The 14,217-nt window shown below is 37.8% G+C and overlaps 1 protein-coding gene across 1 annotated transcript; it reads left to right on the top strand.

Moving 5' to 3' along the window:
- The first annotated feature begins 772 nt into the window (after positions 1-772).
- Positions 773-1,901, top strand: bhlhe23 (basic helix-loop-helix family, member e23). The gene has a single exon (XM_027144781.2). The coding sequence runs from the start codon at positions 1,127-1,129 to the stop codon at positions 1,811-1,813; it is 687 nt and encodes a 228-aa protein (XP_027000582.1). The 5' UTR covers positions 773-1,126; the 3' UTR covers positions 1,814-1,901.
- Positions 1,902-14,217: the final 12,316 nt, after the last annotated feature.

The raw sequence follows: 14,217 nt of genomic DNA, 5'->3' as shown, positions 1-14,217 counted from the left end.
TTAACACAAAATGCAGTCAATTTTCAGATAATGACTAGTATGACCTGCTTTGAAATAATAATGTCCTTTATGTTGTTATATGTATGTTTTCCCCCTTTGTTTTAGTAAAGACGTTTGTAAGACGTTGCGCACCAAACAGTATAGAAAGTGTATCTGCTTTAAAAACTTTACTGCTTAAAATGAATAAATAAACAAACAAATAAATAAATAATTATTATTATTATTATTATTATTAGTAGTAGTAGTAGTAGTAGTAGTAGTAGTAGTAGTAGTAGTAATAGTAGTAGTAGTAGTAGTAGTAGTAGTAGTATATGCAAAATAATTATGAAAATAAAATAAAAAAGCTAACAGTAAAGTGTAGTTCAGCTAGAAGCCTGAATGCTTTTCAAATGTCAACAAAAAAAGAATTATTTCCAAAGGTCATAAAATCATGATGCCACTATACTGGAGTATAGTAAAGGATTAAGTTCTTATTCATTAGCAACAAATTTATTAATAGCATTTATTTATTATTGCACTTTTGACAACTACCAAAAAAAGCATTACCAAATAGCCTATGGCTAATTTCGCAGATAAATGTCATAAATTTGAGTCTTTGAAGTTCATTGTAGGCACTTCTGTGCCATTATTTCGTCCTGTCAAGCTATTATGATTTTTGTGGTTACAATGAAGACACAGCAGGTTTGTAATCCTCTTAATTAAAACGCCTCGCTGATTGGACAGAACGGTAATCCCGCGGGGCTTCGCGCTCTTACTAACGCTCTTGTAGGACGGAGCGCGCGCCACACTGTGCCCAGGGCGAGGGCAGAACGCAGCGCGCTCAGCAGCGAGGACACGCGCACAAGTTCGCACGAGTGTCTAAAGCGCGCGTCTCATAACTGTGTGCGTTTTAGCACATCACACGCTTGTGTAAGGTGACCAGATCAGGCGCGCGAGTGAAGAAGCGGGTGGGAACGAGGTTGGCTCAGATTACAACTTTCACGTTTTCTGGGTACGGCTGTGAGGACTTTCAGAAAGCAAGAAGACAGCGTGAGAAAGCGCAAAGAAAATCGATACGGAACGCAGCGGATAAGGTTTTACTTCCCGATTTGATTTTTATTTTTGTACTTTATTTGTTTTTAATATAATGAATGCACGAGAGGAGAATCTGCTGAAATCGATCAGCAACGACACGCTGCTGGACCTGACGCAGCGTTACGGCCAAGCGGCACTGGGATTCGGCCCGGGTCACGGCGCATCAAGTCCTGCCCGCTTCGCGCTCGCCTCCTCCGCTGCTGCAGACTTCCTCACGGCGCAGACGGCCAAATCCGGCGAGAGCGGCGGCGAGCACACGAGCGACGACGACGACGGCTTCGATGTGGACGCTCGGAAACAGAGCCCGGCCTTTGGAGAGGACCCCAAGCACGCGGCCACCAAGAAACCCAAGGAGCAGCGCTCACTGCGCCTGAGCATCAACGCGCGCGAGCGCCGGCGCATGCACGACCTGAATGATGCGCTGGACGGCCTGCGCGCCGTCATCCCGTACGCACACAGCCCGTCTGTGCGCAAACTGTCCAAAATCGCCACGCTGCTTCTCGCCAAGAACTACATCCTCATGCAGGCGCAGGCTCTGGAGGAGATGCGCCGGCTCGTGGCATACCTTAACCAGGGCCAAACAATGACGTCGGCCGTACCGAGCGCACTGGCCCCGTTCGGACAGACCGCTGCCACCGTATACCCGTTCTCAGGCACGGCGCTAGCAGCCTGCGTGGAGAAGTGCTCGTACTCGGCGGCGCCTTCGAGTCTCTTCAAGCACTGCAGCGATAAGCCTTGATTCTCTCACACACACACACACACACACACACACACACACACACACACACACACACACACACACACACACACACACACACACACACACTCGAACTTAACCCGCAGCTGGTCTCAATAAATATACACAATTGAAATGTTTTGTTGTTGGGAAAAGAACTTTAGTCTAATACATAAATCTTTGACATGTTTCTATAATTAATATAATATTTCATCCAGATCATGTAAACTATGTGTAAGAAGGATCACAATATGTTTTGGAACTGGCGATTGAATTCTTCCCATTCAGCCGCTTTTCTGCTCTGTCCTCTTAATGAAGCGAAATATTGTGACAATATGTGATGTAACCAATTGCATTTCGAGTGCATGTTCAGTGATCCTATGGGGGAAAAAGATAGTTCTTTAATAAGTCGATAATTACCATTTGCAAACCTCAGAAGTTTTCCCTTAGAATTTAGTTTATTATCGGTAAACTATGCAACGTGCCAGAAAGAGAAAGAAAACCCCCCAATATGATATATATTCAGTTAGACAGTCAGACATGAATATGGGCCAAGCCCTGCCTAAATTCTCTCTCCTTCTCTTGTCAGTGCTTTGTGGAGAAAACGCTGTGTAACACATTTTGTTGGCCCATGATGGTGATTTTGGATATGTTAATGAACATATTCCCTTGATTGTATTGTACGACTGTGGAGATCTACTAGATGACGCCTAAACTGACAAAGCGTTTGGTCTTGTTGCTACTTGAGTTTCATATATTGTTTTTACGTCTTTATAATTAAAAACATCTATGAGCAGTGATGACTGATGATGTTTTATTGCTCCTCCAATTACTCTCACTACATTACAGACACACACGTGCTATATACTGTACAACAAATCATTGTGGCATTTGTGCTGTAACTTGACAAAATGTAAAGATGCTTTCGTGGACTATGTGCAGTAAGACCTACAAACTTTTGGCTTTAGCTTTTTTTGTTTGTTTGTTTTTTAGCTTCATTTTCCGAAAAAAAATGAACTAAATATTGAATCAACTCCCCGCTATTATTATTATTATTATTATTATTATTATTATTATTATTATTATTATTATCATCATCATCATCATCATCATCATAAAAATATGATGATGATGATGATGATGATGATGATAATAATAATAATAATAATAATAATTATTATTATTATTATTATTATTATTATTATTATTATTATTATCATCATCATCATCATCATCATCATAAAAATATGATGATGATGATGATGATGATGATGATAATAATAATAATAACAATAATAATAATTATTATTATTATTATTATTATTATTATTATTATTATTATTATTATTATTATTATTATTATTATTATACATGTCTCCGGTATTTTACTTTTTTATATAATTTTCTGTCATGCAGTTTAAGTGATCTTGAGCAAGTATGATATCAATTTATGAAATGCAGCTAATCTTTGCTATGGGACGTTGCAGCAGATGCGCGTGTTCGCGGGTATTTTGTTTTTTACGCGCAGTGTTTCTGATGCCCGAAAGGACGGTTTTTCCTAGATAAAATGGACAGTGGCCGAATTACCCCTCGGACCAAGTCGACACTGAGGCCTAGGCCGTAAAATATTACCGACTGAGCTTTGGGGAAACGTGCAACTTGTACTTGTTTATGTACATTAAATCATGACAAGCAGGCTGTTGACCTTCTGACACTGTGTAACTACATTAACCTATACACACTGCAGGCATATGCATTTTACTGCATCATTCAACTTTACCACAAGGTGGATGGATAATTAGAATCGAAATGCCTGTGTGCTTTTTAATGTATTCTTCTTCTTCTTCTTCTTCTTCTTCTTCTTATTATTATTATTATTATTATTATTATTATTATTATTATTATTATTATTATTATTATTATTATTATTATTATATGACCTCGGATTTTAGAACAGTTTGTTCTCTTATAAAATAATAGTTCATGTTGTTTCTAGGACAAAGTTCCTTCACATGTGAATCCATGAGAATGGACAAGTGCACCAAGCTGAAATCCTATTGCGTTATAAGAAAACGTACATAGTACTAACTCCTGTCATGTCTTAGTATAGTAGTGTCTTCCATTAGAAGTGTACAATATTAAGTATTGATAGGATATTAATTTCAGTTTACATTACCCGTCCAGATTTATTTTTACTGCTTCCAGTGAAGTCGTCTGCCCTGCAGTCTGGACAGTGATTTTCTCTATATTAATCACTTTTTTTTTACAGGATACATTTAAGCTGAATCCTGGATCACATAGGTGTCAGTAATCTACATAGGTGATTTAACACATTTTAGCAATTTTATATTATTTTGCAAGTAAAAGCAACCAAAAAATCAAATCTGCTTTCATATAAATATCAGCTTTGTTTGTTTGCTGCCATATATAAGACACTTTAGACTAAATGTAGTGACAAACATTTCAAGAACTGCTTGCATGACCTGTACTGCCTCTCTTACCATACACTAAGAAATCAGGGTATCAAACTTCTGCTTGCCGTAGGAGTGGAACCAAAACAGAGAGTTGTTCTGTAACTTTAGTACGTACCTTTTACCTGGGAAAGTACACATTCTGTACTTATAATTAACTTTTAGACAGGTATACCCGTGATCGTTAAAGTCTATGAACATTAAATGTTGAGTGTACTGGTCTTGATATATACTGAATACATCAAACTGTCAACCAGCAAAAAATATTACTAGAGGAAAAATTTCAAATAATTTGTCCATTTACGTAGTATGTGAGGTAATAACAGAAACTTATTACCACCAGTTACACAAACTCCATGTTGACATCATTTTACACTTTTTGGTTTTAGTATGTAGCTAATATATAATTCAGCTAATTAAATTGATAAATTAAGTCATGATATTGGCTCAAATTAATCACTATGATATGTTTTAGTGACATATTTGGTTATAGAGCCATATTTGAGATTTCTTAGAATTTCAGATGCAGCTGGGTGTTTATTATTTCAGCTCATTTTTCAATTGATTCCTAAACTATTTAAACACACACACAAATCCAACATAAAGACTTTATGCTATGTACAAGTGAGCTCCATAAGATTATTACTGTCATCCTTTCTGTCTCAGGCCCATGCTTCTTATTCCACAGGACTAATTTCATTACCGTAGCTGGAAGCTTCTGTTGTGTGGTTTGTTGCTCTTCACAGGCGACTGATAGAAGCATATGCCCTTAAGTGCTGAACTCTGCCGACTGTTTCTGACAGTGCTGCTGAGAGTCATTAAGCTCTTGCAGCTCAGTACTGGTGCTTGTTATATGTGCACTTGTTTACTACAGGGCTCAGGAGTGCAAACAGGCCTAGAGAATGGTTGGAAAGATGGGGGCAGGAGGCAGAAACAGAGTTCAGGTTGTGTATCTGAGCTCAAAGGCACGTCATTTGAAACACTAGAAATCGGGTTATGTGTAGGTGTATATATATATATATATATATATATATATATGTCTTTGTGCATAGGTTTCTGTACGTCCTAAGCATTCACAGATAACTTGTTAGAGCAAAGTGTTGAGCAGATATTATCAGATGTAATCACATTTTGACTTGCCTAATACCTAAAACCTAAACATTCATTCGAATTAAATAAAACTGGCTTGGTACTTAACATAATTTTACCTGCTATAAATACACAGCATTTCAGGGCTTGCACACTACTGATAACCTGTTAATAGCTCAATTTTTTGGAACTATAAAATGTATAAAGTGTTGTGATATTTGTTGTGGTGGTTGCATAAGTGCTAGAGTCTATATATTTATCTATTATCTATTCTACTGTTTAGCTTTCACAGTTATGGTTCATATAGTCTAATTTAGCATACAGTAGGTTATCTACTGTTACTGAGCATGTGCCCTCAGATTCCTGATCTGGGTGTACTCCCTGATGTGGCCTTCTGCAGTTTTACCTCGAGATTCAGCACCTGGGATGTTCTGAGATATTTTTCTGGTCAAAGTGACTGTAAAGAGTAAATCTTTAAAATACTGCAGCAATTCAATTCAATTCCATTCAACTCAAACCAAGCTGTAAATTTTTCTGTGAACTCAACCCAACAGTCATCAGAGTCACTAAGATCACATTTTTCCCCAACAATGCTAATTGTTATAAGCCTTAACCGAGGCTGTGAACCTATTTCTGTGTGTTTATATTGCACTGCTTATATAATGATTGCATGAATGTATAGTTTTACTATTAAAATGACTGGTGAAAAGGTAAAACTATTACCAGAGTGCTTACATACCTCAACTATTTTTAGCTTTTTTTTCTTTCGAGTCTTTTTCAATGGTAAAAAGCAACTGATATCATTTGAACTTGAACATCACCTACATTTATCTATAGACACTTTTGTTGTTTTTTTAATTATTCAGAGTAATATAATATCATGAAATATACAAAAAATATAATATCTATAAATGTTAATTAGTTAAATGTTAAATAGTGCCTTTAATAGAAACTATTAATTTTGAAGCAATCCTACAGATAGTCAATCTTTTTGGGTGGCTTCAGAAGGCTCTGCATTATATGTATCCCAGAGATCATTGAATGACCAGAAACATCCAAGGACTCTGAAGGTCCATTTTCACTTCATTACGTGTGGGCTGGGAACACATTAAACATCTCCTCGTGTGAATTGTAGCTTGTTATGTATGTTTATCTGGCTAAGTAACATGTTTAATAGAGATTCCCTGCCTATCTATATGTATATATTGACATATATGCTTGGAGGGTGGAGGGTGCACACACCCTTTAAGGTCCCTGTATGTTAAAAAAGAGGAAACCCCCTCCGGTGGATCTGTGACATCATGGCCGCCTCTTCCCTGCGGCCCCATTTGTCTCATGCAATGAGAGGCAAAGTCAGTTGGTTCCTAGCAGCCATGTGATTCAGTCAGACGTGAGAGAGTGTGTGGCAACACAGAGGAATAGAGATTCGTTACTCTAATCAAACATAGACTGGAGAATGCTCACAAATACTATACATGTCTACAAACTGCCACAAGGCACTTGACACCACATTTAAACCCCCTACCACTGCCATCTGAAGGGGAACATTAAGCCATACAGAAGACAGAAAAGAGCAGAAAAAAATGTAAATATGTAATATTAAGAAATATTATATCTTGTTCTTATTTATACCCATTTATACCTACTTCATAAATATGTAAGATATAAAGCTGTTTATATATGTAGTTATACCAAATATAGGAGAGAGAAATACAAATAATGATAAAAAGCAAGTGCAAGAGAGAACAATGGCTGCGTCTAATTTTGACTCTCCATGTGAGATGACACGCGAGCATCCAGTTGAGCTTTACAGCCTAATCTGTGTAATGGCCTTCAGATGCCAAACTGGTGGGCAACTTTAGAAAGATGACAGGAGAACAGGGACACACAAACGAGGTACACACCAGTTCAGTCCCTTTTCCCTCCCCTGCCACATTGGTGTTCACAATTCTTAAAACACACACACCCACCCACCCACACACACACACACACACACACACACACACACACACACACACACACACACACACACACACACACACACACACAAATAAACTTCCACTTGTTCTTGTGTTCATATACAAACAGACATGTATGCACACATTGAAATTGTGTAGTCTGACACAAGAGACAAACTCTAGCACACTTCCAGCACCCAGTTACTCATTCCTCTGCTGTATAAGGTTCCTGATTCATGTTTTCTGAAGCAGCTGAGGGGAAACACTGTTTTGTAGGGAGCAGGGGGGATAGTTAGTGTCATTAATTAATGCCAAAAGCGATGTAATTGGCCATCCATAATCCTTGATGCACAGAGGATTCTGACAGGCAGAGGTGTGCACCACTGCAATGCCTGAGAAACTCACCAGATTACAGTGTCTGTGTGTGTGTGTGTGTGTGTGTGTGTGTGTGTGTGTGTGTGTGTGTGTGTGTGTGTGTGTGTGTGTGTGTGCGTGTGTGCAAACAATGGCAGTATTTGTTTCTAGAGAGAAATAAACTTATCAACTAAAACAATCTATAAATTCAAAGCCTCAAAAGAGTAAGAGCATCGAAAAACAGGTTAAATAATATTATAGTCTTGTATCCTCAAAATAAAAAGAGATTCAATTAAGAGAATGAATTAACCTCAAGCTATTTTCACTTTAACAAACTTTTTTGGTTTGTGTGTATGTCTGTGTGTGTGAGGGTGCTTGGGGTTGAAAAGGTTTCCTTTTGGTGACTGGGGTGAACATTAAGGCTACATTTCAAATCAAATCAAGTTTTATTTGTCACATACACATACATACAGGGTACGATATGCAGTGAAATGCTTTATGCAACTGTCCGGTATAAGAATAAAGAATAGCAGAAAAGTATAAAAAAGCAAAATAAATAAAGAAATAAATAAAATAATAACATATAAACTATATAAGAAAACTATATAAAAACTATATAAAAATATGAAATATGTGGAGAATATGAAGAAATAACGTATATACATATACATAAATGTGTATGGTTTTTAAAGATTGTCCTTAAAGTGTCCAGGTGGAGTATGGTGTGTAAATAGTGTATAAAGTGGCACTGTGCTGTGCAAGTAAAATAGATAGATAGATAGATAGATAGATAGATAGATAGATAGATAGATAGATAGATAGATAGATAGATAGATAGATAGATAGATAGATAAATAAATACTGGAGAGAGAGAGGTCCAGTGCTAGATCCTGAGTGTCTCCTGGTTTAAGATCAACAACGCAACAAAGAAAAGAGTCCATTGTTGGGATGGTTGAGATCTTTTACAATCTTCCTGGCTCTGGTCCGGCACCGCGTGCTGTAGATGTCAGGTCATTTAGGTTTAGAATCACATTAATTAGTTGAATTAATATGCAAAGAAATGAATAATTAATATGCTAAGAAATGTACACACAGTGCTGAATGTTTACTTCACAGCAGTAAGGTAAGAATGGGCGTGGTTATAAGGGGGCGTGGTAGACAGACGTTGAGTGGGTGGAGTCTGTCTCGTGCGTGATGAAAGGAAGGATTAATGGCTCTCGGCGCTGTGGTGAGACTCACGCGCTCATAATTAAAAGCGCACGAGCCAGCGGCCGGCTAAGGATCAGTGGCTTTTAATGAGGGCCTTGTAGGCTGATTTGGGCGTAATTTTCTGCTTAATAAGGCCGGTTTAAAAAGTCATTTTGGAGGTACGGCGCTCTTTTAAGCCCACTCATTATCAACAAGAGCGTCTCACTTTAAGTGCTTCAGAAAATGCTGGGTTTAATTAATATAGGGATGGCACGTGGCTTAGCTGACAGGATAGAAAGAGGGGGCTCTCTCTCTCTGTGTGTGTGTGTGTGTGTGTGTGTGTGTGTGTGTGTGTGTGTGTGTGTGTGTGTGTGTGTGTGTGTGTGTGTGTGTGTGTGTGTGTGTGTGTGTGTGTGTTGGGTAGGGTAGGGGGTGATAAAGAATTTTCAAGGGCACTGGTTTCATTAAGATACTTCATTACGACCTGAATAACTCTTTGTGTCAGTTATGTATCCTCCCTGTGTAGTACAGGCTGCCTGGTGATGTACAGTCACTGTAGTATTTTTGACATTAGAGCAGAGCGGTGACTGGTCACCCTCGCTAACCTGACTTAATGACTCGCTCCCCTTTTAAGGATCCATACAGTATTACTAATCTTCCTGACAACACACTAATCTATGTCACCGGGGGAGTAAAGCAGCACAGGTCATTACATTGTAGAAAATTTAAGCACTGATCATTTCTGAGCTATGCCACTTAGAAACACTACAAGAACAGGCCAGATCACTGTGGATAAAAAAAAAATAGTCTGTTAAAATAAACTTCAGTTGTCATTGCATTGAGTGTTTTGGAACTGTGTGACTCAATGCCAGATATTTATGCTTTTACAATTGAGAAGTTTTGGCTAGAAGTGTTGAGACAAGAAGATGATTGAAGAAGGGAGAACTGGAGGCAGGACGTTTATCTGAGATAGATCCAGGACTCTCCGGCTTTCTCCTCAGCAGTGGATTGTGTTAAAGACTCTTAAAGCTTCTTTATCCCATTGCGATAATCAGTTTATGGCCTATTCCACTTGTCAATAGCTCCATGAGATGAAAGTGCTTTGCTTCAAGGACTAACAGTTAGAAACCTGTCACTCAGCAGGGCTTTAATGCCTGTGGTTATAAAGCTTATAATAGCTATTTATTTGGATTTTATTACTTTGGTTATGTCTGGGATAAACATAATATAGTTTTTCGATCTTGTTCAATCTAGAAGAAGGTAATGTTCCCAATGAGTACTGAAAATGTTGTGTGTCTACCAGACTACCCCTGACTTTTTCAGTTAGTCAGCTTTGTCTATCAAAGGTCTGTTGTGTTTTTTATTGTCTTCTTTATTTCACTAAATAATAAGAAAAAATAAAACTATTAAGAGGTTATACAACAGAGAATAGTGTTTCTCTACTGAGACCTGGGAAGTCACCAAAACAACTCCTACAATCTGTGCAAGACAGGAGCACATGTATTTAATCAGATGGAGAAAAAGACTCGAATGAAATTAAATGGCGTGGAATCCACTTACACAAATACCAGCATGATGTCATTTTCCATTGAATCCCCTCACGTCCACTGAGACTATCAGGTGGTATCAACCACTTTTTTTTTCAAAGGATTAGCAGGACTAACTGAGATATTAATACAAGAGATAATGCTTTTGAAATATTGTGATAATGAAAATGGATTTGATTTATGTAATTTTAGTGTTTTTCCTGGACATGGATGGTATATTAGGTTAGCATGTTAGAATATTGAAGGGGGGGTTATATAAATTATATGTTGTGTGTTATATAAAGCTTTCTTCGGTACATTCTATGGTTATTTGTTAATTCTAATAACATAATACTTTGACCTTTTTAAAGCCTTCCAGATGTTTAATGCCCATCTGAGTTTAGACATGAGTTTGACTACGGTTTGATTTTAGGTGATTAGAGTTGCTCTTCTGAGCACCTTCTCAACCCCGTGCCAGCCTCCTCGTCCATCATGCAGAGCAGGGCTGGTCCATCGAGGGGGTTGGTGAGGTGCCATTCTCCTTCTTAATTACACTGGCAGCATAATGGTGGAGATGACTTTCAGAGAGATAGAGTAGGGCAGGTGACAGCGAAGGAGACACACTGATTGTGTGTGCGGTTGTGTGTGCGTGTGTGTGGTTGTGTGTGTGTGTGTGTGTGTGAGAGAGAGAGAGAAAACAAGGTTACTGTCCTTACTGCAATCTGTGTGTAAACTACATTTGTATGCCACACATTTAACTTTAATTTTTCCTAGTGCATGTATAGTGATTTTAATAACATGTTTGATTTCCATAATGATTCTTTGTTTAACTAAGATTGGAATAATTATTTTGGTATTTGTAAATGTAATCTCTCTCTTTCTCAACCCTCTCTCTCTCTCTCTCTCTCTCTCTCTCTCTCTCTCTCTCTCTCTCTCTCTTTTTGTGTGTGTGTGAGAGAGAGAGAGTGTGAGTGTGCATATGCTTTCGAGGAGGTCTCCCTTTTATTGCCACTCCACTGCACTTCCTCAGATAATCCCTACACCCTGTGGAGAGTACAGGAGCTCTGGCACACACACACACACACACACACACACACACACACACACACACACACACACACACACACACACACACACACACACACACACAAACAAACGTATATTGTGATGCAGTACAAGAGTACAAGTGTATCTTCTACAAAAGTGTCAATTCATTATTACATAAGATGTTGTCTTAGACTTTTTAGTTAAACTTAATCTTTGATTCGGGTTTCCTCATTGTTCCTAAATACAATTTTAAGCTAAATTTCTAAAAAAAAACAAAAAACAAAAACATTTTCCTTCATTTTCACTACTTTCAGTATTTTTAAACTTATTACTACAAACTTATCACCACTGCTTCATGCTTACTTACAGTAAATGAAGCTCAAGGTTACACTGATTGGTCCATATCAGAAGCTTTCCGAGGATACTTTTGTGATATTATCCTTCATAACCTCATCCATCCTTTTATCTTTAATTCTAGGAACAGAGGATTTTCCATGATGTCCCTGACTCTTGTTTCATTTTTAATCATGGCAATGGGATCAGATAATCCAGGCCCACGAATGGGCTTTGATTGTTCTGATTGAGACTCTTTTGTTAGACAGATATGTAATATGCAGCATAAGAGGATTCAGGGCAGTAGATTGTGTGATTTAATCATGTTTGCTGTGGAAAAAAGCAGCACTTACACGCATTGAGAGAGTTAAACCAAAGTAAGTCTGTGCTTGTGAAAAGGGGGGTTAAGGTCAGTCGGAGTGAGCAGTGATTAATACGCATGAACAATAGCCTGAGAGGTTTATAAGGATGAAAGTAGTATTTAAAGCTTTTTGTTCGAGGTTGGAGGAGTCGCAGAAGGAGACCTTTAACAATTAGTGATTAATTATTAAAGAAAGGACAGTTAATGTAGTCGGAATAGTACAGGGTTGAATATCCACTTCTGCAATGTACTAGCTGTGTATTCTGTTATTTATTATTTTATATTTGAGGTGTATATATATATATATAGTGTACTAATTTACTCAATTACTAAGAGTAAAAGCTAGTGTCAGACGGTGGACATAAGTGGAGGATCAGACATGTACAGACCCAGTGTCTGTGAATGTGTGGGGATCAGTAGGAAATATGGACAACCCCTCGGTATTAATCCCCTCAGCAGCATGCCCAGCCATGAGGAGACGGAGTCTGCTGCTCTGTTTTGCTTGAATGACAAACACACACACACGACAAAACAGGAATGCAAAATGTTCCTTTCATCAATGGCTGTCTTTTTGTACATTTGTCTTTTTCTACAGGAATGGTCAATTATCTGTCATTGTTTAGGTTTTAGATCTAAACCTAAAATCTTTTATGTTGAGTTGAGAGTTTGTAGCTGCGGGCTGTTTGTGGGCTGATGTGCACACCTATACTGTATAAGCTGCTAATTGTGTGTATTTATTGCATTTGTGTGTGTGTGTGTGTGTGTGTGTGTGTGTGTGTGTGTGTGTGTGTGTGTGTGTGTGTGTGCTTTTGTGTTATCTTTCTTGCATCTCAGTCATTATTTACATTAGAGCTGGAGGGCTTTCTGTGCTCTCTCTTTAATGCACCACCATAATCCAGCACAGAGCGACAGCCTGACTCACACTGAGCAAGGCCAATTTCTCCCCCACTGAAACCACTGTACTGTTATATAGAGGAAAAGAATATGACAATACGGAGCTACTGTCTGTTAGACTGCTTTTTTCATCATTTCAGCCAAACTTATTAAATATTTGTAAGAATATCTTACTTTAGCTCCAAATAATGGTAGGCTCTATTATTTATATTCAGAGTATTTGCCCTTCTTCTAAACGGTAATTCAAGGTTAATTCTGTATTCAGTTTCATCCCTTAAAATGGATTTACTTTAGTTTGTATTTTGTATGTCTATTTCCTTAAATTGCAATAAATGTCTCTAAAAGCAGTTATAAATCCATATTATCCTTTTTTAATACTCTGAATGTGTCAGTGAGCTCAAAATACTGTGTTCCCTGCAAATGTAATATTTTCCAATGGAAAGTTTAGTCTTGAATAACCTGTATTAAATGTAGACAGCTGTTGACACTCGTGGTTAGACTTCATTAATACAAGCTGATTAGCAGTTAAATATTGATATAGCATGATACTCAAATGTACAAAAAAAAGTACTTATTAAATTAGCAATTCAAATCATTTAGTTAGTACTTAATTTTTATATGCGTTACTTATATACAATCGTATGCAATAGTTTAGGAACCCCTGATAATTTCTATGATTTTCATTTATAAATATTTGGGTGTTTGGATCAGCAATTTCATTTTGATCTATCAAAGGACTGAAGGACCCAGTAATATTTCAGTAGTGAAACAAGGTTTATTGGATTAACAGGAAATGTGCAATATGCATCAAAATGAAATTAGACAAATTTGGGCACCCCAACAGAAATCACATCAATATTTAGTAGCGTCTCATTTAGCAGAAATAACAGCCTCTAGACGCTTCCTATAGCCTGTAATGGGTCTTGTTGAAATATCCAGCCCCGGCGTAACTTCAATGTTGTGACTGATTCCTCAACATTATTCTCAAGAATCTGCTGATATTGAGTGGAATCCATGTGACCCTCAACTTTATCCGGATTCCCAGTACCAGCACTGGCCACACAGCATGATGGAACCGCCACCAAATTTTACTGTGGGTAGCAAGTGTTTTTCTTGGAATGCAGTGTTCTTTTGCTGCTATGCATAACGCCCCTTGTTATGATCAAATAACTCAATCTTTGTTTCA

The sequence above is a fragment of the Tachysurus fulvidraco genome, chromosome 23 (genome assembly GCF_022655615.1).
Source record: "Tachysurus fulvidraco isolate hzauxx_2018 chromosome 23, HZAU_PFXX_2.0, whole genome shotgun sequence".
Taxonomy (NCBI): domain Eukaryota; kingdom Metazoa; phylum Chordata; class Actinopteri; order Siluriformes; family Bagridae; genus Tachysurus; species Tachysurus fulvidraco.
The sequence above is the reverse complement of the archived record's forward strand: the minus strand, read 5'-3'. Positions and strand labels throughout refer to the sequence as shown.

Coding starts and splice junctions, on each gene's coding strand:
- bhlhe23 (XM_027144781.2), top strand. CDS start 1,127: ATGAATGCACGAGAGGAGAATCTGCTGAAATCGATCAGCAACGACACG.